General features: G+C 63.3%; 2 protein-coding genes across 24 annotated transcripts in view; one reads left to right on the top strand and one right to left on the bottom strand.

Moving 5' to 3' along the window:
• Nucleotides 1–23732, top strand: part of SLC19A1 (solute carrier family 19 member 1) — a 49368-nt gene that overhangs the window by 18899 nt on the left and 6737 nt on the right. For 11 of the 17 annotated variants that reach the window (XM_036850044.1, XM_036850047.1, XM_036850043.1 and 8 more), the window contains one exon: nt 2980–3802. In XM_036850044.1, the coding sequence (XP_036705939.1) occupies nt 2980–3195 (216 nt within the window). In that variant the 3' untranslated portion in view covers nt 3196–3802. The other 6 variants (XM_036850054.1, XM_036850052.1, XM_036850058.1 and 3 more) reach the window with 5 other exon arrangements.
• Nucleotides 6761–23732, bottom strand: part of COL18A1 (collagen type XVIII alpha 1 chain) — a 48205-nt gene continuing 31233 nt past the window's right edge. For 2 of the 7 annotated variants that reach the window (XM_036850032.1, XM_036850038.1), the window contains exons 17-41: nt 23620–23646; nt 22776–22811; nt 22282–22353; nt 21933–21968; nt 21579–21668; nt 21071–21100; nt 20963–20989; nt 20710–20772; nt 20404–20478; nt 19449–19475; nt 19199–19252; nt 18874–18948; nt 17519–17587; nt 16939–16981; nt 16360–16422; nt 12762–12805; nt 12389–12511; nt 11611–11764; nt 11454–11527; nt 10935–11066; nt 10487–10519; nt 9137–9382; nt 8728–8925; nt 8118–8233; nt 6761–7193 (exon numbers count right to left, since the gene is read on the bottom strand). In XM_036850032.1, coding sequence (XP_036705927.1) covers nt 6980–7193; nt 8118–8233; nt 8728–8925; nt 9137–9382; nt 10487–10519; nt 10935–11066; nt 11454–11527; nt 11611–11764; nt 12389–12511; nt 12762–12805; nt 16360–16422; nt 16939–16981; nt 17519–17587; nt 18874–18948; nt 19199–19252; nt 19449–19475; nt 20404–20478; nt 20710–20772; nt 20963–20989; nt 21071–21100; nt 21579–21668; nt 21933–21968; nt 22282–22353; nt 22776–22811; nt 23620–23646 — 2121 coding nt within the window. In that variant the 3' untranslated portion in view covers nt 6761–6979. The remainder of the gene's footprint in view (nt 7194–8117; nt 8234–8727; nt 8926–9136; nt 9383–10486; nt 10520–10934; nt 11067–11453; nt 11528–11610; nt 11765–12388; nt 12512–12761; nt 12806–16359; nt 16423–16938; nt 16982–17518; nt 17588–18873; nt 18949–19198; nt 19253–19448; nt 19476–20403; nt 20479–20709; nt 20773–20962; nt 20990–21070; nt 21101–21578; nt 21669–21932; nt 21969–22281; nt 22354–22775; nt 22812–23619; nt 23647–23732) is intronic. The other 5 variants (XM_036850034.1, XM_036850040.1, XM_036850035.1 and 2 more) reach the window with 3 other exon arrangements.

Here is a 23732-nt window from a genome sequence, read left to right as displayed (position 1 = left end):
AATATAGCCATTCTGCTTTCCTTTGGTTAATGTTTACATAACATACTATCTTCCATCCTTTTACTTTTAACTTGACTATATTGTTATACCTGAGTTTCTTGTAGATAGCATATGGTTGTCATGTTTTTTTAATCCACTCTGCCAATATCTGTCTTTAATTGGTTTATTTAGACCATTTATATTTAGTGTAATTGTTGATGTATTAGTCCTTATGTCTGCCATTTCATTTTTTGTTTTCTTTTTATTCTCTCTGCCTTTTGTTTCTGTTTTCTTTTTTTGTGCCTTCTCATAGATTATTTACAGATTCTTCAGAATTTCATTTTGGTTTATCTGTTGTATTTTTGAGTGTATCTTTCATGGTGACTTTTTTGATGGTTGCTTTGTGTATTAAATGGCCAGTTGTAGTGAAGTATTGAAATCTCACCTCCTTTAGGTCACCTTTCTCTCTACTGTTTAAGTACAAGTGTCTTACTTATTTTTTCTATATACCATTAGAGCCACCTAAGATAGGATATTAAGTTTTGCTCCAGCTGTCAAACATTTAGGAAACTGAAGAGAAGGAAAGTCTATTTACCCACAATTTGGATCACTGTGTTCTTTCTCCTTCCTGATGTTCCAGGTTTCTTATCATTTACTTTCTGTTTAGAGAACCTCCTTTAAGCATTCTTCTAAGGCAGGTCTGCCGGTGACAAATTGTTCTTTTAGTTTTTCTTTATCTGAGAATGTCTTGATTTATTTTTCATTCCTGAATTTTTCAAGTATGAGAAAAATTTGTCATTTCCTTGTGGCCTTCCTGGTTTCTGATGAAAAATCCACTGTCGTTCTAATTATTTTTCCCTTAAGGTGTCATTTTTTTTCTGGCTGCTTTCAAGATATTTCCTTTTTCTTTGTCTTTAGCTTTCAAAAATTTGAATATGGTGTGTGTTGGTCTGATTTGGGGGGTGTTGTCTTGTTTGGGGTTCTCTCAGCTTCTTGAATCTATAGGTTTATGTCCCTTGCCAGACTTGGGAAGTTTTCCCAGTCATTATTTCCTCAAGTACTTTTTCAGCCCCATTCTTTTTCTTTCTTCTTATTTTACACCCATGACACAGTGTTACATTTTGTCCCCTGGAGAATGAGGCTCTGCTTTTTTCCCCATCTGTTTTCTCTTTGTTGTTCAGATTTGGTGATTTCTATTGTTCCATCTTCCAGTTCACTGATTCTTTTCTCTGTGCCCTCCATTCTGTTGTTGAGACCATTTGCTGAGTATTTATTTTGGTTATTATATTTTTCAATTGTAACTTTTCTTCTTTATATCTTCTGTTTCTTTTTGAGACTTTTTTCATTTGTCTCAAGCATGTTTGTTATTGCTTGTTGAAGCATTTTTATGATGGCTACTTTAAAATCCTTCTCGGATAACTTTAACACCTCTGTCATCTTGGTGTGGGTGTCTGTTGATTGTATTTCATTCATTCAGAGATCTTTGTGGTTCTACGTATGCTGAGTGATTTTTTTTTTAATGAAGCCTGTACATTTTGGCTATTATGTTATGAGACTCTGGCTCTTATTTAATCCTTCTGTTTTAGCTAGCTTCTCCTGACACCAGCCTAGCAGAGGACTAGGGGCATGCACCTCATTATAGCCAGGTGGGGTGGAATTCTAGGCTCCCCACTCAGCCCTCCTCACACTGAGGGGTGGGGTGGGGCTTCTCCTTACTGCTGGGCAAGGAAGGGAGTGCCAGCTCCCCACATGGCCTGCAGTGGTCAGGAGGGCCACGGGTGCCTCATTACTGCTCCCCACGTGGCCTCCAGTGACACTGGTGGGGGAGGGGCATTCTCACTGCTGCTGGGTGGGGTAAAAGTCCTGACTCTTCAGGGAGGGGGGGCACCACCTGGTGGGAGTGAAAATCCAGCCTTTCCATGTGGTCCCTGTGGGGGTGAACATTCCAGCTCCCCACTGGGCCCTGACCAACCCCACCCGACAGGGGTGGGAGGTTTTACAGCCTGGGTCACGAGGGTGGGGTCTGGCTGGAGGAGAGTGGTTTCCATTCATCAGTGTCCTGTCCTGCTGGGTGGGGTGGTGGTCCCTCTCCTGATCCTTTGGTCGGAGCAGCTTTTGTTGAGTGTTTTCTTCTGTGTTTCCTGGCGTTTCTTGTTTGTGGGCTTCTTTGGTTCCTTTAAAAATACTTGCAGCAGAAAGAAAAAAAGCCCAGGGAACACATTGCCGTGGGGCTCCTTGGATTCCAAGGTCCCAGCTAGTCTGCCCCCATCCACTTTTCAGAGTCACCTTCTGTGTGTTGTCTGTGCAGTGTCCAGGGTTTTAATCGTACTTGCGAGGAACAGGCAAGTCACGCCAGCTCCATCTTCCCGGAAGCCAAGTCCCCGACGTTTCATTTCCTGGTTTTGCTTCTGAAAATGAGCTTTCCTAGAAGGGCTGAGCATGCAGTGCTGAGGGGTTCTCGGGGAGACCACCTGGGGCAGCTGAGCTCCGGGGCCGTGGGTGGAACTCACGCTCGTCTGGCCCACACACGAAGGAGACCACCCTGGACCCCCTGCCCCCTGCGGTCTGAGAATCGGGGGGAGTTTCCCGTGTGCTGGGCGCTCCTCCCTGTGTGTCACTGCTCTGCAGCTTCACTGGTCCTGGGGTGCAGGGCTGCCCTGCCCTGGGGCCATGGGGGCTGCGGGGGCCGGGAGACCTGGGTGGCCTGTTCTCCACCAGCCTCCGCCCGCACAGGTGTCCTCCGTGAGGACTTGGCCCCAGAGCCAAGTGTGCATTTGCTGTCAGATGAGGTGATCAAAGTGCTACGGGGCAGATGGCGGAGGCGCAGAAGTGCTGGGTTTGCAGAAGCTCCGCTGGGTGGGTGAAGGCTGGGCCCTGCTGCCACCTCCATGACCCCTGGGTGCCCACCCCCTTTGCCGTGCGTGCTCCCCTGGCCTCTGAGCAGGAGGGCCGTGAGGGGGGGTGCCCCCGCCCGCCTCACCTGCACCCTCTCTGTTCCAGTTCCTCATCTACTTTGTGTACTTCCTGGTGCTGTTTGTCGCCTATGTCCTTGCGGCCTTGCTGTCGGGCCTGCGCCACTTCCGACAGGGCCGCCACCAGCCCCTGCCGCCGGCCCAGGAGCTGATGAGCCCGGTGCAGGAGCAGGCTGTGCAGGACGGGCCCGCCCCAGAGGACGGCGTGTGGGCCGTGGGGGAGCAGCCCGAGGCCAAGGCCTGACCCTGCCCGGCCTGCTCTCCTGGCCGGTGGGCGGCCAGGTTCCTGATGCCAGAGGCAGCCGAGCCTGGGCCTTGACCTCAGAGCTGACACGTCCCCAGCAGCTGCCTGTCATCTGGGTGTCAGCGGACGGGTTTCCAGCATCGTCCACATCGTCAGATTGTGGCGCTGGTGACTGACGGGACCCCGGTGCTCTGTCCCCGAGACCCATGCCTCAGGGGCCTCCAGCCTCCGCAGGGGTCCTTGGCTCACCCCGAGCAGGGCACCCCTCAGGCCTGCTTCACGCCCTGGCCATGACCCGCGGCCTCCCGGGGACGCCCAGGCAGCTGCCCGGCCACCGGGGGCTGGTTTGCTGTCCCTGCCTACACGTGGCCGGTGGGGGGTCCACGTGCCCGCCAGACCTCTCTGCTTTCACCCCCTTGTCCCGGGGAAATGGCAAGGTGGTCCCAGATGCGAGCCCGGGGGACCCGGTGCCCACGGGGTGTCCCGGGCCCTGGGGGTGGGGGCCGTGTTCCGGAGCCTGTGGCTGAACTGTGACATCTGCAGTTGTCCAGGTACTTTCGTTGTAAACGATGCTCTGTTCCTTTTTTAAAAAAACTGACAAAAATGAGGACCCTCGTCTGGCTTGTTTCTGGGGGAGAAGCGGGGTGCTGGGGGTGGCAGTTCCGTCAGGTGAAAGCCCGGGAGCACCGGCTCCTCCGTTCTGGGCTTCACCCCAGGTCCTCTCTGTCCTTCGATCGGAGCTGGGTTGATGCTGACCCTCTCCCGGTGATGGGGGCCACTCACGCGCAAGCCCCCGGGGGACTCGCCCACGTTACCCGGGCACTGCCGCCGGGCCCGAGAGCCGGTCGTGCTTCCTCTGAGACGTGACACCGTCCCCTTGGCCCCAGGCACGTGAAGCAGACGCACAGCCCGAGTGAGGGGACCCCTGACTCCACGCATCCATCCGGTCAAGAGAGGGTCCCAGCCCTGCCCCCCAGCAGGCGAGGACCCAACCCCGTCCTGAGCTGAACCCGGCCCTTCCCATGGCCTCCGGCCCTCATCCAGGGTCTTCGGGAAAGGCCGCTGCTGCGAGTTCAGAGCAGGACGCCTGGTGGAGGAGGGGCCGGAGCTGGCTGCCCCCTGGGATCCCCGAGGTCGGGTTGGGTGAGCAGGGTGTCTCGGGGCACCCTGAGGGTCGAGGAGAGGCTGTACACGCAGCTTAACTCACGGCCGTCGGTGTGGGTCAGATAGGGCAGGTGGTCCCCAGGCGCATCCGCACAAGACACCACAGCCGACCCCAGGACGCTGCTGGGAAGGGGCAGCACCCGCTCCGTGCTCAGGGAGCTGGCGGGGCTTGACGGGTGGAGGGGGCTCGCCTCTGGCTCCTGACCCAGGAGGCAGCGCTCTGCTCTGTGCCCCCCATGAGCGCGACCGGCGCCCTGGTCTCCCGCCTCCCCCTGTAGCCTCCCCACTCGGCCTCTGCCACCCCTGGTCCCGAGCTCCTGGGGCACCACTGAGCCCCTGCTCCGGGCAGTGTGCACGGCCCCTCGGGCTCAGACATCTGCCGCAGCGGTGGGGGACACGGGCGCCGGGGCACCTACCCGGCTCTTAAGATCTCGTGAGGCTGCTGGCCCCCCGGGAGACCCTGAGAGAGGAGAAAGGTGCAGGCACCTGTGGCCTTCATGGACAGCCGTGGACATGCATGTGTATCTGTATCTCACATCCGTGTACATCTGTGTACCCCTGCGTGCATCTCACACCCATGTATATCACTCACATGTGTGCCTCTGCGTTTATCCATGTACACCCATGCACAGATGTGCATATGCACACGTGTGTATATCCATGTACACCAGCGCACACCCATGGTGGCCCTTCATATCCGTGCATTCCACATCTGAGGATTCAACCAACTGTGGATTGAAAATATATTTTTTTAAATTCCAGAAAGTTTCAAAAAGCAAAACTTGAATTGGCCATGTGCCAGCCACTATTTACATGGAATTTACATTGTATTTACAACTATTTATGTAGCGTTTTTCTTGTATTAGGTATGAGAAGTAACCTGAGATAAATTAAAGCATACAGGAGGCTGTGCATAGGTTATGTGCAGGCATTGCACCATTTTATATAAGGGTCCTCAACATCCGCAGGTTTGGTATCTGAGGGGGTCCTGGAACCAATCCCCCACGGGTACTGAAGGACGACCATGTCTCTGGGAACCCATGTGTATTCATGTGCATCCGTGTACACCTGCACACCTGTGTATACCTGTGCACACCTGTGTGTATCCGTATACATCTGCGTATACCTGTGCACACCTGTGCTCCCTTAGCGGGATTGGCCAGCGGGGCCGTCCAGGACAGAGGTTCCCGAGGACTCAAGACAGTGAAAGCTGCTTGCAAACCAAGTGTCAGTGTAAATGGTCATTTTTATTTGGCGCCTGTTTGGGAACCACAGACACGGTTCACAGGACCAGCCCCTCTGGTTTACAGTCACACTGCCTGGACAGCAGACCCTGGGGCAGCTGGGCTCTGGGCCACCCCGCCAGCTCCCCTGGAGATGCCCGCGCGCACCCCAAAATGTCCCCTTCACTCCTCCCACAAGGAGGGCAGTGACGTGGGTTTTCCCCGAGACGTGCTGCTACAGACAGTGGTGAGCGGGGTCCAAGCACACGTGGCCCACCTGTGGACACGGCCCAGTCCTGTCCTGGGCCGGCCCAACCCCTCCATGCAGCCTCGCCCGTCCCGGGGCTCGGCTGGGCAGCCTGTGGGCTCTGTCCTGGCGGGGGGCACGTGTGGCCTTTTGCCTCCGAGGGCTTCTGCCTCTGTGTCCTGCAAAGGTGAACCCGGCGCCTTGGTGCCAAGCTCAGCAGGAGGCAGGTCTGACCCAGGACTTGAGGCAGCCTGGGTTTGGGCCCAGTTGGGTCCCCAGACATGCTGCTGGGCAGAGCTGGTCAGGCATTGGAGTCAGGGAAGGAGCGCCCGGTGTGAGGTCTGGGCCCAGGGACCCGGTGCTGGTTTATGGACCCCTCAAAGCTCTCCCAGTATTCCGGGCCGGGCCAGGCTCTGTGCCGGTGGGACCTCAGGCGACACGGGAAGCCAGCGTGGGACAGAGGAGCGCAGACGGGCCCACATGGCGGGGCTGGCTGCACACAGCAGCAGCAGGAGCCCCGGGGGTGTGCGGGGGGTTTGAGCTTGGAACCTTGCAGCCAGGGGAGTTGCTGCCAGAGGCTGAGAGAAGGTGGTCTCCCCTGGCACCGCGTGTGGCCCAAGAGAGGGCCGGCCAGCTGGAGAGAGGGCAGGAGGGAGGCCCCAGCGCCTCCTCGCGGCTGCCCTGCAGACAGGCCTGGCGTTGGCGCCACAAGGCTTTCTGGGCAGGAAACGGAGCCACCAGTACATGCCCGGGCGGTTGGGGGCCCCATTCAGCACCCGGGAGGCCTCCCCAGGCAGAAGGTTCCAAGTCGGCCTCTTGCCTAAACGGGCCAGGTCCACCCCCTGGTCTGATTCGGGCCAAGAGGGCAGCACAGGCACCGAGGCTCTGGGGGAGAGGTGGGAGGGAGGAAGAGTCTGGGCACCAGGCTGTCTTAAACTTTTTAAAAAATACACTCTTTGGCTTCTTTTTATTTCTGGAGGATTACATGAAACGTGAACCGTACAGGAAAGTGTCCCAGCCAGGTCACCGCCCTGGGCGCCAGCAGAGGCTCCCTGCCCGGGCCGGGGGCGCGTCCGCTCCCCTGCCCGCCGCCTGGCTCTTCTCCGGCCCTCTGTCCGTGCGTCCATCTGTCCATGGAGCAGCAGAGGCCCTACTTGGAGGAGGAGGTCATGAAGCTGTTCTCAATGCAGAGGACGATGAAGGCGTTGTAGCAACCCGCCGCTTTCTGCTCCAGCAGCCGGCCCGCCAGCAGCGAGGAGGCCTGGCCCGTGGCCGCCCTGGCCTCAGTCCGCCACGTCTCGCAGTAGCTCTCCGTCAGCCGGCGCCCACTGGGGTCCGAGCCGTGCCACAAGCTCTTCTGGGGCCTGCAAGAGGCACCGGCCGTCAGTCTCACCGGCGGCCACCCCCACCCCACGCTGGAAGCCACCCCAGGCAGGACGGGGCGTCTCCCAAAGGCGGAGGTTTGGCGGGATGCGGGGGCCGCTGGGAGGGCAGGGACTCGGGTGGCCGGGAGTCAGGCCAACCTCGTCCTGGGCGCTCGGCCTCCCAGATCACACCCCGTCCTGCTGCTGCTTTTGGGGGCACAGCCTGGCCAGCAGCGCCCGGTGACCTCGAGGGTTGACCCTTCGGGGCCTGGGTGGACCTGGCTTCGAGTGCCCATGCTTCGTAAGGGCCATCTCGGTGTGGCCTCCTCGCTGGGAACGAGGCGCAGGCCTGGGGTTCTGGCCTCGGACCAGCCCCTGGGCCGGTGGAGCCCACAGCCCTGCCCGAGGCTCCCACACGGCCCTGGGCGGTGCTCCTCGGTGAAGGCAGGGACACGGGCTCGTCCAAGACCCTGAGCCCCAGAGCGGTGGGGAACAGGGCCTCACACCTGCAAGCAGGGGCATGACGGGCGTGAAGCTGACCTGAGGGCAAGCTAGTGACTTGTGCCAGCGTGTCAGGTAGACACGCGTGTTCTCCGACCCAGAGACTCCAGGGTGAGGAATTTACAGAAGTAATTTGCTGTGATGTTTATGTGACAGACAGAGGGGGCTGGAGCCTGTCTTCCCCAGCAGGAAGTTGGGGGCACTTCCCCGGGGAAGCAGGCCAGGTGAGGGTGTTTCAGGTAACACCGCAAACGACGCTCTCTACTCTTCCTCCTGTGCTTCTGGATTTGGGGGGTTTTAAGCCGCGAGCGTGTTCCAGGATTGGGTCAGCCTGGAGGCTCAGAGCCGGGAGCGCCGCCCCTTTGCTCAGGGCTCTTGGATCCAGAGAGGCCCCGAGCTGCTGCGCCCACACAGCGGACCTACCAGGCGGGGTGCTGTAGGACGTCTCTGCCGTCGAAAGAGAAGATGCGCGCACCAGGCTTCAGCTGGCCCTCGGAGCCCGAGAACAAGGCCTCCCAGCTGGGAGACAGCACCTCATCCTGCGGGGGGAAGCGAGGTCACCCCGTCTCTGGTCACCTCGTGCCAGAGGGCCGAGCGGCCCAGGGGTCTCAGCAACGCCCACGCCCGCCCAAGGGTGGGCTGGCCCCAGGCCTCCCGCCCTCTCCCAGGAACGCAGGGCACCCGCCCCCAGCCCTGGACCCGGGGCCAGAGTGAGTCCACCGCCTTTGGTCCCGAGGAACACCGGCGCTCGCTGCATCCAGAAAGCACGTGGCTCCGTTCGCGGAAGGGGCCGTGGAACACATCCCCGTGAAGAGCACCGGGGCAGGGACGCCCAGCCCTGGGCTGACACCCGAGTGGTGAGGGGACCAGGCCACCTCTGGAAGCTGGTGACGCACCAGCGCGCCTGGCAGGCGGGGGCAGGGGTCGGGGGCCACGTGGGGGCTCCATGGGGTGCCCGGTGGTCCTCAGGGGCGAGACCCACCCAGCGCCCACCCGACGCCCAGGCCCGGCCCAGGTTGGGGCGTGCACGCACTCTGAGGTTGACGATGGGCAGGGCGGCGCGGTCTGCGCGGCGCACGATGCTGTAGAGGTCCTGCAGCCGCGAGGAGAGGAAGGCGCGGAAGGTGCCCGCCAGCCCCGCCGCGCGCGCCTGCTGGAAGCACTGGAAGTCGGCGCCGCGGATGCCGCGAAGGCCCCCCGACTGCGGGCTGTTGAGCGCCACCAGGTGGAGCTGCGGGTGGAGCCGCGTGTCAGCCCCGACGGCCCGGGTCTCCGCGCCCCGCCCCCCGACCCCGGTGGGTCTCTGGGATGCGAGCGGGGTGGACCCCGGGGCAGCGGCGGGGGGAGGGGATGGGGAGGGCGGGTCCCAGACCCAGCACCCTCCCCGGCTGCTCTGGGCTCCGGACTCTCCACCCCCAGCGCTGCCCGGGGTGGTCACTCACCACCGGCTGGAAGTCGTGGTGAGTGTGGGCGGGTGAGGCCGTGGGGGTTGCCGGCCGGAGGTGCGCGTAGGCGCCGGGGTGCGGGGCCCTGGGGTAGGGCTGGGCGTGTGTCAAGCGCGGGGGGCCGGCCAGGATGTCGTCAGCCCGCCAGGACCGCGCTGTGGGGGGCGGGGGCTCCCGGCGGGGGTACGGGTTGCCCTCGTGCAGCTGCACCACGGGGGGCTGCAAAGCGGCCACCTCGTTGTCCTGCAGGCAGAGAGGCAGACAGCGCCGTGGGGCCGGGCCTCCTGCACCTGCGGGTCCCGCTGCCCGGCCCTGCACGCCCTTCGTCTGCACCCGGCTGTGCTCTTGGGCCGGCGACGCTGGACTGGAGGTGGCGAGCTGGACCCCGGGGCGCCCGGCGTGTCAGGCCAGAGCCGGCCCGGTGACACCTCAGTCGGGCTGGGTGGCCCTCTGCTCAAGCCCCCGGGTCCATCACCCTCAGGAGCCAGCTCCTCCCCGTGGCCCTGGGCACCCTTGGGCCGACCACCTCCCCCTGACCTCCCCCTGCTGCAGCCGTGGTACCAGCAGCCCCTTAAGCCTCTGCCCAGTTCCTACCTCCGGCGGTGACCTCGACCTCCAAATGCCAGCCCCTGTGCCCCACCCACTTCCCAATTCCGTCCCTTTCCCACAGCACCCAGCACCTTCGGACACCCGTTACCTGTGTACCTGTTACCTGGTACCTATTACCTGGTAGTAACGTCTAATGCAATCATAAGTTATAGAATGAATTCATGTATCTAGCTGAAATGTTTATATAATTATATGCTATTGCCTAGTCACCTACTGCCCTTACTGCCCATCTCCCCACCATGATGTCGCCTCCGCGGGGCGGGGGCTTTGCTTGCTTCAGGCACAGCTGTGCCCGCGCCTAGAACAGCGCCCAGGACTAGGTGCTGCGAGAGAGAAGGGACCCCCCCGAGCCTGGCGGCGGGGCAGACCAGCCCACGCTGAACCCGGACACCCGAGACCTAGCACGGAGCCCTGCTCTTGAGCCGTCTGAGAGGCGTGACTTCTATTCAGAGGAGCACCGCCTGGGGGACGCGACCCCTACTTAGGGAGACTGGAATATCCTGGGCCCCCTCCCGCCTGCCCCCCTCCTTCCTCCTCCCCCCACACCCTGAAGGGTCTGTCCCCGTGTCCAGCCCTCTGGACGAGGGCAGACAGACAAGGACTCAAAGGAGCCCCTCGCCTGGGGAGGGTGATGAGCGCGGTCTGCACACCCCCTCCCCGGCAGGGGGGCCCCACCCAGGCTGCACCCCTGCCCACCGGTCCCCCGAGATAGTCGTGGGAAGAAAGGACGCTCCTTACCGTCCCGCGGGGGAGGGGCGTGCGGGCCTCCAGCTGGAAGAAAACAGGGGGTCACCCCGGGACCTCCGACCCAGCCAGCGCCACTCGCCCTGGCCGCCCCCCACACCGGTGAAGGCCGGCACGGCTGCGTCCCAGTGCCCCCCACCCGGTGCCCGGCGCACAATAAGCACATCTGTTAGTTTAAAAACTGAGAGTCACTTCTCTGTGAACCTAAAACTGCCATAGAACAGCTTCTAATAAAGAGAGAAGTGGAGGGAAGCGGGTGAGGATGGAGAACCGCTGGCCGCATGCCCGCGGGCCCCACCCGGCTGGTCCTTGCCGCTCGCCAGGCGCCGGGGCCCCCTGCAACGCAGGTCCTCCGCCTCCCGCCTTCTCTGTACCCTTTGCCCCAAGAGCAAAGCGGGAAGGCGCCCCACCACGTGCAGGGATCACCCTGTCCAGAACTCACCAGAACCTTCCGGAACCCGTTCCGGACCCGGACGTACAGCTCCTCCCTGTCGGCCACATAGACGAGCCAGCCCTCTGGCACTTCGGGCACCTGGTCCAGCAGGGTCTGGTACGTGGCCCAGACCCTCACCTGCTGGAAGCCCAGCCCAATGGGGTCCCCTGTGCACAGGAGACCTCTGGGCTCATGGGGAGGGTTGGGGGCTGCAACAGTCTGAAGACCTACGTGGCCGCCTCCTTGCCAGGCTGGCCCCATGAGCGCCACGGGGAGACCTCAGCCCCCAAGTGCCTGGGCCACCGCAGCCTCTGCACAGCAGACCCGCCCTCAGGGACCTTCTCAACGCCCCTCCTTCGTCCTCCTCCCCTGCCCATCTCAGACCCCAGCCACACCTGGGTCCCCCACTTCTGCTTTGGAAACCTCGTCTCAGGGCTCTTGGCACTGGGGTACCCACCCACACGCCTCCAAAGGGAAGGGCAGCCAGGCAGTGAGGGTCCGACAGGTCAGGAACAGGGTGGTGCTTACCCCTGAGGAGGTGCCCATGGATCCGGGCGGTCCTGGGGGCCCAGGTGGGCCTGGGGGGCCAGGAACACTGATAGCTACAAGAGAGAAGCCAGAGGTGGGAACAGTGGCCCTTCCTGGACGAGGCTGGAGCCCAGGGCCCACTCTCCACCCGACTTACTCTGCCTGTAAGGGCCAGGAAAGGATGGGGGTCCCGGGGGCCCTGGAGGTCCGGGGGGCCCAGGAGGCCCCTGGTGTCCCTCGTAGCCGATGCCAGGGGGTCCCTGAGGTCCAGGAGGGCCAGGCTGGCCCTGGATGCTCTCTCCCTTGGGCCCCTAGCGTGGAAGGCAAAACACAGGGCGCTGTCACCTATGTCCCCAGGCTGGGGACGAGCAAGCTTGAAGGTCCTGGCTGCATCTGCCACAAGCCCCTGCAGGGAGCACGGGCCACGACCCCCTGCAGGGAGCATGGCCCCCAAGCCCCCGTCCCCACACTGCCCACGCGGGGCCTGGGAAACCCAGCCTTCCCACTCCATGTGCCCCACACTGGGACGGGACCCTGGGACGTAGACGAGGACAGCCGCCCACAGAGGTGCAGCCCTGAGGGCCCCCACCCCTCCTCCACTCCCGGACGGAAGCTGGGGCCCACGGTCCCCCAGACGCTTTCAGGACAGAGGGTCTCCCTGAGGGGGTTTGGTGGAGAACAGCGCCAGCAGGAGAATGGAGGAGCCCCCAGGTCAGGTGCCCAATCCGGGAGGGCAGCCACTATGCACCCACCAGGCTCCCCACGTGGGTGCCCTGCGCTCGGGCAAGGAGCCGGGAGGCGGACGCTCGGGGCCCAGCCCGCAGGGTGGACCTGCCCTTGGCTCCTGGCCCCAGGGACCCCGGGGACGCGAGCTCTGGCACAGGATGGGCCTGGGCCTGTGTGTGGTACCCACAGGCGGCTGGGGTCAGACTCACCGGAATCCCAGGGTAGCCTGGCGGGCCGGGGGGGCCAGGCATGCTGGAGCTGAAGAACCCGCCGCCCCCGGGCTCGCCCCTTTCTCCTTTCTGCCCGGCGGCCCCTTGGTCACCTTTCTCACCCTGTGGATGGAAAAGCTTGTCGGGACAGCCCCGTTCCCGGTGCCGTGTGGGGAGGGGCGGGCGCCGATCCCCAGAGGCCCCCGGTGAAGCTTCTGCGGCCCAGGCCTGGCCAGCCCGACAGGAAGGGGCTCGGCCTCCCAGCTTCCCATTGCGTCAACCGAATTCCCGAAAAACGGAGCCAGGGGTGCGCGTCCCGGGTGCCCTCTGGGGCCCCGTGTGGGGGGCAGCGTGATGACCCGGGGTCACCCACCTTCATCTCAGCGCCCAGGTGCAGGAGGTCGAACGGGAACTGCCCTACGGGGGGGAGAGTTTGGGAGGTCCTCAGTGAGACACTGTCTTCCTGCCTGGTCCACCCGTCCCCCCGCCCCCGAATTTACCTAAGTCCCCTCTTTCTCTAATTTCTGTATTTCTGTGTAGAGATCCCCTGCATGTTTTGTTACAGTTATTCCCAATCACTTGATATTTTTTTGTGTTTTTGTTCATGGTGCCTTTTTCCCTTCAGTTTTTATCACTGACACACAGCGCTGCAGACGGTCAAGGGGGACCGCTAAACGACCGACTTAACGTCTGCTGCGAACTGCACACCATAGGACGTTTAGTTAACAGCTACCACCTCGCAGAGACACACACACAGGAAAAAACATGGTTTTCCCTCGTGACAAGAGCTGTTCTCGCTTTGCACCTTCAAGGACACTGGGCAGAGGTGTCGGCTACAGCTGCGTGCCCCCGGGTGCTGTGTCCTGTAACTGGACGTTGGTACCTTCGACCCCCTTCACCCCCCACCCTGCATCCCACCTCTGGCAACCAACCTGATCTTTTTCTAAACGGTGCCTTTTAAGGATTTCATTTAGTCTATGACTGACCATCGATTTTTGTGAACTGCCCCTGTGACTTTGGTAAATTTACTCATTAATTCTGACGGTTTATCTGCACATCCCTTTGGGTTGTTGACATTCACAAACGTGTCCTCAGTGAAAACAGCAGGTTTGTTTCTTCCAGAGTCACACCCTGCGTTTGTTTCTCTTCCCTGCCCCGCACCCTGGCTGGGCCCCGCGCCGGCAGCAATGACCGGCCACCCCCCATGGCCCCGACCCGCCACTGCGGATGGCGGAGAGAGGGTGCCCGCTCTTTCCAGAGCACGGGGGTGCCATCTTCAATGTCTCTTGCTGTCTCTTTCCTTCATCAGTCCCTCGAGGGGAGTATTATTAGTCTTTTCAAAGAACTAACATCTGACTTCTTTGCTTTCTTGATGCTTCCTGTTTTGTACATTTTTTTTTTTTTTCCATTCACTGCATCTCCCATCTGCTTTCTGGGAGTTAAATCTATTTGTTTTCTAACTTCCTGAGCTGGATGCTTGAAGCGCAGGCTACTTAAGGCTGTGACCTTGTAGACAAGGAGCTGACAAGACCCTCGCTCCTTCTGGGTGGGAAAGCGACCTTGGCTTACCCTTCTCCCGTGGCCTTTCCCCTGGAAACCTGATAAAGGTGGGGGTCAGACCCCCAGGGTGAAGTGATGCCTGCTGAGTGAACCATGGGCCCAGGGGGCTGGGGGAGCCCCTGATCTGGGCTCCACCAGGGCTGCTCCGGGAAACCCACGCCCGCCCAGGGCCACCCGGCTCACGTTCACGGCCCGGAGCTCCTGTCCTGGGTCCTTCCTCAGAGCGGGGTGACCCCACTGCCACCGCGGGCCACGGAGTGAGGGCCGAGAATCCCAACCCCAGCCCTGGCTGCACCCCTGCCCCTCAGACACAGCCTTGTCCTTCAGCTCCAGGGTTTCCAGTTCCCACCGTGGCCTCTCCTCCCCGCAGGCGCCCTGCTCGGTGGGCCCGTCCCGGTTGTGTCTTCGATGCTCCCTCGAGGGCACACAGGCCTGAGGGACTTGCTGTGTGCCCGGCGTGAGCCTGTGGGCTGCCATGTTGGTGCTGGGACTGGGGGCCAGGTTGTCACCTGCCGTTCATATCTTCCACCTCCCAACTGACCCGGCCTTTTGTCTGCTGCTTCCCTCGCTTACAGATTTCCCCCTGTACTGAGTGACTTGTGTGTTTTTCCTTTTATTTCTGTCAATTTTTGCTTTTCATATCTTGAGGCTATGTGGTTACTGGCGTAGAAATTTAGAATCGCTGTACTTTCCTGGCGGGTTTACCCCTTTATCATTATGGAGTTTAAAAAAATTTTTGGCAGTATTTCCTGCTTTAAAATACACTTGTCTGATTTCTCACGAGCACACACACACACGGCTCCCTTCTCACCAGACTACCACCCCTTCCCCCTCAGCTCTCATGTCCTTACACTTGGGGGTGTCTCTCGTAAGCAGCACGGCTCTGGTTCTGTCCCGTTGACGATGTTCGTCTTTAAACAGGAGAGCGGACCCGCTCACTGAACATACGCGCCAACGGATCTGAGTTTAATCAATCTTCACCCCGTTTCCTGCTCCTCCACCTGTTCCGAGCTCCTCTTCTCTCCTTTCCTGCCATCTTCGGTCGGGTTTTTCCTACGCTGTTCTTCCTTCCTGCTCGGTTATCAGGGGCACGTTCCCTCCTGTTCTCGGCTGGTCCCTGAGGTGACAGGTGCGTCCTTCACTTGGGTCTGATGTAACGGGGTTTCGGCCTCCTCGGGGCCAGGCTGGGGTCTCGGGGATGCGACCTCTCTGCGGCGGGGCCGAGCGGGGACGCGTGGTCTCACCGCCCCCCTGCTGCTCCTCCTCCGTCCCCGCGTCATCAGCACCGCTTCCTTCTCCCCAGCGGCCCTCGCGTCCCCCCTGAGGATGGTGTCCTGAGAGGCCTTGTGGCCCACTTCCTCTTCCTGTAGAAGACGACGTCTTTACCGGCTGCAGAATTCTAGGTGAGCAGTTACCTTCTTCCGACCTTTGGGACCCTTTATGGCCTCTGGCTCCTCTCAACCCCGTGAGGAATCAGCTTGTGGCTCGTGTTGACCCTTCGTGTGAAGGGCTCCTTGAACCTTTCCCTGGTTTGGAAGCTCGGCCGTGACGCCTTCAAATGCTCTTCTGCCCCAGCCCCAGCCGCGTGTCCTCACCCGCACGTGTCTGACCTCCCTCGGCGTGTCCGACAGCCCAGCGCATCGCCCGGACTCCGGGCTGACCCCTCCCCTCCTCGGCTGTGTCCCGTCTGCCTGAAGTCGCACAGAATCCTCACGTCCAGGGGCTGCGGGTTTTCAGTCCCAGAACTACACCCGACTCTTGCCCGCGGGCTCCAGCTCTGTGCTGCCATCTCCTCTTCTCCACGTCGGGGCATCACCGTCACGGTCAAGGCCAAGCCTGGAAACTCCTGTAGTGCTGGCTGGTCGCTTGCCCGCTTGGGAATCCCAGGCCCTCAATGAGCTCACCTTCCTCAAGGGGAGGGTTTGCTTCTGCTTCTGGCAGCTCGCAGGGGAACCCCGAGCTTACGCAGACTCTGGCAGTGCCCGGGGGTCCAGCTCTCCTGGCTTCTGCCTGGCCTGTGCCCGACATCACACTTGTTCTCCTGCTTCATCGGCTGCAGAAGCAGGATTCAGCAGGGGATTCCTGCCATCCCAGGGGACATCCGAGGTGCCGGGAGTTCATCCCCTGGACGATCCAGGCCGATGAGGCCCCCGCGGTGCGCTGGGGGTGCCGGGTCTCCCCTGGGAGGTGCACGCTGGGGCCCAGCCCTGCTCCTCAGCGAGCGGGGGGCTGGGACATCCTGCCTGGCCACCACCTCAGGCCCCTGTCCTTTTAGCCCCCAGCCCTGCCCCGAGGCCGCGGGGCCAGCCAGGCGTCCCTTCAGAGCCCCCTGAGCCCCGAGGGCTTCCTTCCTCCGGGAGCCGGGTGGGCGGGTGGCCACACACAGCCCAAGGCCCCCAGAGAACTCTCACCTGGTGGCCCGGGTGGGCCCACTTCTCCTTTGTCACCTTTCGGTCCAGAAGGCCCCTGGTTCCCTGGAGGGACAGAGACCCCAGTGCCTGTTACTAAACATGTGACAGAGGCGCCTGGGACAGGCCCTCCTGCCCACGCATGGCCCAACCCTGGCGGGCACTGTGTGCGCTGCAGGCCTGGACCAGGGAGGGGGCAGCGTGTGAACCCAGGGACAGTCAGAGTAAGAGCTCGTGACTGGCGGAAGTGCCCGGTGGTCGCGCCCCAGGGGCTGCAGCCTCTGCTCCCAGAGGCCACGCCACTCCTGCAGGGAGGGGCTCGAACAAACAGCAGGCTTGGACGAAGAGCTGGAGCTGGACAGTGGGTGGCCAGTGGGTGGCCGCTTGGTGCCCACTCCCACCCACGGCTGGGCCGCCCGGAAGGCTGTGCTGGGAGGACCCAGCAGCCCAGCAAAGGGGGCCGTGATCAACTGGGCCTGGGGGGCCTGGATCATCCAGCACCCCTGTGAGGGCCGCCCACACCCTGCTCTGAGCTGTGGCCGGAGGGGTGACCTGCCCTCCCCGAGTCCCCAGGACCCTCACCTGGCAATCCCGGGGGTCCAGGGCGGCCAGACTCCACAAACGCCTGCGAAGAACAGGCCAAAGATGGCCGTTGAGAGACGCTCTGGAAACTGAGGCCACCACCTGCCCAAGGGTCTGCGAGGCCACACCCCCAAGCACCCCTGCCCCCCAAGACAGAGAAGCAGGGAGGGGGAGGGAGAGGACACAGGATTTGGAGTCGGGAGCCCCGGTCACGAGATGACTGCCCCAGGTGGTCACTTCATGTCACTGAGCCTTGTGAGGTAGGGGGAGTTCACCCCCCAGGACCCCAGGGCTCGTGCTCAGAAGCCCAGATCCAGAGAGCCCTCCCCCAACCTCACTTCCCCTGGGGGCTTGTCTTCTAACCAGCGGCCCACCAGGTGCGGCCTACAAGGCAGGTGGGCCTGGGTCCCACCACCACGCCCTTCCCAGAAGCCCCCCCCCCAGCCAGGGTCTCAGAGGTCGTGGCTCCGGCTGCCCTGCCTGGGGTTCAGCCCTCCCCGGGTCAGCGGAGGGGAAAGGAAGCCAGTGCAGGGAAGAGTGTGGGGACGCAGTGGGAACAGCAGGTGTCGCGGTGACTTACGTTGCTGTCATAGACAGGAGTCCCGGGAAGGCCCGGGGGCCCTGGGGGCCCAGGCGGGCCGGGCGGACCCTGCGTGGGGGAAGAGAAAGCCTGGTCAGTCAACACTGGCCAGCGACACTGTCCAGAACAGCAGATGTGGGCAGGAGCCGTTCTGAGAATCACGGTGAAGTCAGAAAACATCAGATGGACAACGCGTCCAGTTTACTCTGTGGTCGTGGGTTCCCTGAGGACAGAGCTGCCCCCTTCCCGTTCCCAGACCGGAGTCCTGCTCAAATCCTCCCACGGGAGACGTGCGGGTGGCGTCTGGGCCGGACACGACCTCGGACACGGCTCGTGTTGTTACTAACTGCCAGCTGGGTGAAGGTCGGCTCCGTTCGTTCACCCGCTCGCAGGAAAAGGACAAACGGCCGATTCAGGCAGTGTCAGAAGAGCCGTTCTGAAAATAGCGGCTCGCTCACCAAAGGGCTGGCCTGAGTGATGACAGTGCCTGGGGACAGGGTCCCGGGACCTCACGGCCACCTGCTCTAGGGCCCCTGGGCACCTTCGCCCCGACCCTGCGACCGAGGAGAGAGGCTGGCAGCGGAACAGAGGCGCAAGCTCAGGCCCACGAGGAAGCCGGACGCGCTGGACGCCCTGACGGGGGCGCGCGCACAGCGGCGGGCGCTCCGCCTCTACAACTCAGAACCGCGGGGGGAATTCAAGAGCCCCCCGTCCTCCTCGACGGAAGTGGCCTGGTCCACCTCCATCTCAGAACTCTGCAAGACGCCGCCTCGTGTTCTGAGTTTTCATGACACCACTGCAAGGAGGAGGGAGCCCGAATGAAGACACGCAGTGACGGAAAAACCAGAAGAGCCGCAGCCTGAGCCACTGCCCTCAGGACCCCGCGTCGCGCGGCCAGGCCAGGTGGGACGGGGTCCAGGAGAAAAGGCACTGGGTGCAGCCGGCGGGCCCACTGGGTGCCCAGCGGGGTCAGAGGTGAGTCCTGCATCTCGATGGCACCGTTTCAGGTAGAGGTGACGACAGGGCCTCACCCGGGGACTTTACCGAACCCTCGGCTCACGAGGCGGCAGCAACTGCAGCGTGAAGGCGGTCGGAGCGAGAGCCCCACGGGCCAGAGGCGCCCACCCCAGAGCCCACGCGGCCTACAGGCCCTTCTGAGAAAACCACGCCGGGGCACTGTCCGGTGGCCTTGGCGCGTGTGTGTGCGTGTGCGTGCGCACACGTGTGTTTGTGTGCATGGGGGTCTGCGTGTCCGAGGGCCACGAGGCTGCTCAGAAGCCTCCCGCAGGTGAGCTCTGGGACCCGAGCCGCTGCGGCCAGGCCTCCTACCCCCGCCCGCCCCGCAGGACACTCACCCTCGCGCTGAATCCCACGCTGGCATCTCCCGGCTCCCCCTTCTCCCCTTTCAGTCCGTTCATCCCGGGGCGCCCCTGGGGCAGAGCACAGTGGGTGGCAGCTGTGAGGGCTGGCCCAGCAGCCTGTCCCCACCCAGGGCCTCCTCGGGGTGCCCGTCCCTCTGCGGCCCAAGCTGCCCGCGAGCGGGGCTGGAGAGAGTCACGCTGGGGCGGGGGGTCCCCAGGAGGAGGACAGCAGAGAGACTGCAGCCCACTCCCCTCCGGGCCCATTGTCCCCGTGGGCCTGGGCTGCTGTCCACACCCGGCACGAGACCCGGACACTCACCGGCCGTCCAGGGAAGCCAATCTCTCCCTTGTGCCCGGGCCGCCCATAGGGACCCTGTGGGGGGAGCCAGGTTTTAGGTGAGCCGTGACCGGCCCCCCGCCCCGCGGTCTCCCTCCCGACACCTGCCCCCGCACTTAGAGGCGCAGCTGGGATAGAAGCTCAGCTGCCACGCCCGCCCAGCGGCCAGGCAGGCAACGGTGCCCTCCGCAGCACGCGCATGGGCGCTGTGGGGAAGCCTGGGTCTACTCACCGGGGGTCCTCGGAAGCCAGGCTCCCCCTGAACAGAAAACCAGAAGGCACCGTTAGGTGGCCGTAGGTCACACCCCCCAGTGGGCAGCCGCCGAGGGGTCCCTGTGTCCATCTGGATGCCCCTGGCGGCGCCCGAGGCACTGACAACACCCAGGAAGAGAAGGAAACAGCAACAGGGAGAAAGCTCTGGACTGGGGTTTGTGTCCCTGGGCCCACCCTGGGGGCCCTGAGACCCAGGGGTCGGCCCCGCAGCGCCCGGGCTGGAGGGGTCTGTGGGCCCCGACCTCAGCTGTGACACACGGTGGGGCCGGCGGAGTTCTCTCTGCCCCGCGGTCCCTCGGTCTATCCCCCGACAATCCTGGGGGCCTTTGGGGACCCCCTGCGGGCCTGTCCCCAAAAGCCTCCTGATCCAGACCCAGCTCTCCCCAGGGCTGGGGGTCCCCTGCTGGGGGGGCAGGGGACCCAGGGCACAGGCCCCCGTGGAGCCCATTCCCAAGCCCAGCCATGCTTGGCCCCCTCCTGAGGAAGGCAGGCCAGGATCCCTGCCCCCAGCGGCAGTGCCCCCAGAGGGCCAGTCGGGCACCACAGGGGTGCAGCTCCCACAGGCGAGGCCCAGGCCGGGGCCCCCAAGAGCCCCCGGCCCCTCTGCAGTGTGGGCCCCGCTGACGGGCAGAGGAGAATGAGGGGCCAGCCAGGCTGAGGCTGATTGGAGGTGCAGGCTCCGAGGGGCCCCGAGGACCCTCCCACCAGGGTGGTGGGAGAGGAACAGACGGACGGGCGAGGGGCCCAGGCTGCGGAAGCTTCCAGAGCCCGATCAGCAGAGGCTCCCACGCACGGGCAGGAGCTGGCCCCTCTCAGGAGGACAAACCCCTCTGTGCCGTCTCCACGGCCCCCGAGCCCCGCTGCCCCGGCCAGGCAGGACAGAGGGTGCAAGCTGGGCCCAGACGTCCCCTCACCTTGGCTCCTTTCTGGGCGGAGGTCAGCGCTCTGCCGTCAGGGCTGAAGACCATGCCCGGCTCACCCTTCTCGCCCTGGAACAGGGGGGCGGGTAAGGGAGGCCGGCTCGGGCAAGAGCAGGCCTTGCACCCCCCCAGCCCTGCAGTGAACCCCCCTCGGCACCGACGCGACAGCCCAGGACACAGAGCCGTGAGCGGGGCCTCTGCAGGTCCAGGGAAAAGACCAGAGGGGAGTCCGCCCCAGGTTCCCGGGCATGGCCCCCCTCCCCCGGAGCGGTCACCCGGTGACCCTGGACGGCCCCTCACCTTGGGTCCCGGGAGGCCCTGCTGGCCTCTGGAGCCCAGGTCTCCCTTCGGCCCGGCTGGTCCCTGCAGGAGACACAGAGCGCTGCCCAGAAGGCCCCTGCCTCAGGGCCGTGACCCCCCACCCCGCCGTAGACGCCCACCCGACACCCCTGTCCGGATGGGGTCTCCGGCTCCGGTTCCTCGGCCTCACGGGGGCCCACCCGGCCCCCTGCCTGCGAAGCAGAGGCCCCGCGCCCGCTGGGGAGGTACTCACGGGGAGGCCTGCGAGCCCCGCCCGGCCCTGTGGAGAGAGAGACAGCGACGGTCAGGACCTGCCGCGGGGAGGTGCACGGCACCCAGCCCGTCCCGGGGCCGCACGTACCTCGGGGCCCGGCACGCTCGCCAGTGCCCTCTGTCCGTGAGTCAGCAGAGCCAGTGTCCCGGAGGAGGAAGGAAAAGGACCACGTTTACCATGAACACTCAACTCCCGTGACATTACCCACACAAGCCCCACCAAGAACACCAGGAGGTCAACGTGAAAGGCATCTTCCTGGCTTTGGCCTCAAGGTCCCTGAGACGAGAAATGAAGCACCCCCGGGAGTCCGCTCCCGTGCCACAGAACCGGCCCGGGACCCTGGGACCAGGGGGACACTGCCCCCCACTCCCCTGGGTGCTGTGCATGGGGGCCGGAGGGGGCCTGTCACAGCTGGAGCGGGTGACACGCGGGCAAACAGCACGACCAAAGGGCAGCTCTGGAAGGGCCAGCTTCGACGCCAAGAAGCCCCATGGAACCAACAGACTGGAACCCCGGGGGTCTCTGGAGGTCACCCTATGGGGGGAGGGCTGGGGGCCCTGGGCAGAGCATGTGTCCACCCATGCACGGTTCTTACGTCCTGCTCCGACACGTAGACGACAGGCCCTGGGGGTCCGGGGGGTCCCGGGAGGCCTGGCTGCCCCACTCCGTCCTTCCCTGGGTCGCCCTGGAAGAGAGTTTCCCCTGGGGGTTGAACTGCAGCCCAGCCCGGACTTGGAGGGGTTTCCGGTGCCCACGGGGTGTGAGGAGACGCCTGAGGGCTGAGCACAGTGGCCCACAAGCCCCCACCCCAGGCAGGGCAGGCTCTGAGCCCGGATCCCGCCCAAGTCTCTGCGCCACATGGGCGGGCCCGGGGCAGAGGGCAGCACCCCCGGCCCTGCCGTGCACCTACCACCCGTCCACAGACACCCGCCAACCCCTGCAAACTCACTTTCTCTCCCTGGGGCCCTTTTTCTCCTTTTGGTCCCTGTGGAGACAGGAAGAAAATCGTTCATCATAAACAGCACACGAGCCCCGCTTCCTGGAGACCCCAAGCCGCTGGGACTGGCCCTGAGTGAAGATGCGGAGTTTCCCTGCACTGACCACATGGGGCCTGGCGGGTGGGGGGGGTCAGCCACGCAGGAAGCCCCCTAAGGCAGCCTGGACCGCCGACTCACGTCCCACGGAGCTGGGGTCTCCGGGCCCTGTGGGGACCCTGAGATACACACCGGGCGCCAGCTCTCACCCAGGCGTGGCTACTTTGGGGGAGTCAGCCGCAGCAGCCCCGGGTGGCCACTCACCTGGAGTCCGGCTGCACCCTCCCTGCCTGGAAGGCCGGGGGCCCCAGGAGCTCCGTCTGCTCCGACCTCTCCCTGCAGTGGACATGAGGAGAGCACGTGCGTCAGCCGCGGCACCTGGGGGCCACGGTGTCCCGGAGCTGGCCACCAGCTCACACCCGATTCAACCTGGTCTGTCGACCAGGTTGAGGGAGATCCAACCTGCTCGGCCTCCTGGGGAGCGCCGTGGGGCAGAGGAGGGGGCAGGGGTCAGAGGACTCCGCTGCGGAGCTGCATGGGAGGAAAGCTGTCCTATGGGAAAACCCGGGGGGACCCGGGGGGGACAGGGGGACAGTGGGAGAAGGACGCCGGGCCTGGCATGGACTCACCCCTGTTTACTGAGGCCCCAGGCGATGAGGACCAGCCAAGCTCCTGGTCTCAGCCTGGGGACCCCGCCCTGCACCCCAGACCAGGGCTGCTAACGACTGGAGTTCCTGAACCCGAGGTACTGTTCTTACCTTGGTCCCTGGTGGCCCCATGACTCCAGGATCCCCCTAAAGTGGACAAAGGGTTCTGTGGAGCTGCGAGCGCTGGCCCAGCCCCCAGGCAGCGCCCACCCCTCCTCAGGTAACCAGGTGGTCCCCACGCCACACCCCGCAGCTCAGAGCTGAGGACCCCAGACCCTGTGCCCACCCATGCGCTGAGCGCACACGGCCTGGACTGTTCCGGAGGCCAGGCCACCATTTCCCGCAGAAGCAGGAGCACTCAGGTGACTTCACCTTGAACAGTTCAAGAAAGCTAAGAAGGACGTCCTTCTAAAAAAGCCATCTTTCCAACTGTCTCAAAGGTTTGCAAATCAAAGCAGACGCTCTAAGGGGCTGGGCGGCACAGCTGGCGCGCGGGGGTCCCTGCACCCCCGGGACGCACGGGTGCCCGAGGAGCAGGGTGGGGCTGCTCCTGCCCTCGCCACTGCCCCCCCAGGGGCGGGAGCTGCTGTCCCCCAGGGGCGGGGAGGGGGCAGGGCCAAGCAGGGAGGCGGGGCCAGCGGCGGCGAGAGAAGCACCCAGGTCCTGCCGGGCGCCAGCCGCTGTCCCCCGGGCTGGGGGCTCCTTCCCTGAGCCCCTCGCTCTCCCCAAGTCAGCACACACCTGGCACGTGTGGAGCCAGAGATCCCGACTCACGGGGTTAGAAAGATGGGACGGCGCCACCCCCTGGACCGAGCTCTGGGGACCGTCTCCCCGTTAGGCTTTTCTGTATTTGCAAATTTCCCACGAGGAACTTGGGGCCACTGAGCAGTAGCTCCTGGCAGGAGGGGGTGAGCGGTGGGCGCCCCCCCCCCCGGCTAACAAATCTCTCACTGACCTTGACTCCAGGCGGGCCAAGCGGTCCCTGGGGGGCAGAGAAGGAAGCGGGCCAGGTCGGTGCTGCTTCCGCCCCTCGGGGGACAGCCTTTCCCCGCAAGAACACTAGCCCCT

Source organism: Balaenoptera musculus, chromosome 4, assembly GCF_009873245.2.
Source record: "Balaenoptera musculus isolate JJ_BM4_2016_0621 chromosome 4, mBalMus1.pri.v3, whole genome shotgun sequence".
NCBI lineage: Eukaryota > Metazoa > Chordata > Mammalia > Artiodactyla > Balaenopteridae > Balaenoptera > Balaenoptera musculus.
Note: the sequence above shows the minus strand (reverse complement) of the source record. Positions and strands in the feature narration are given on the sequence as shown.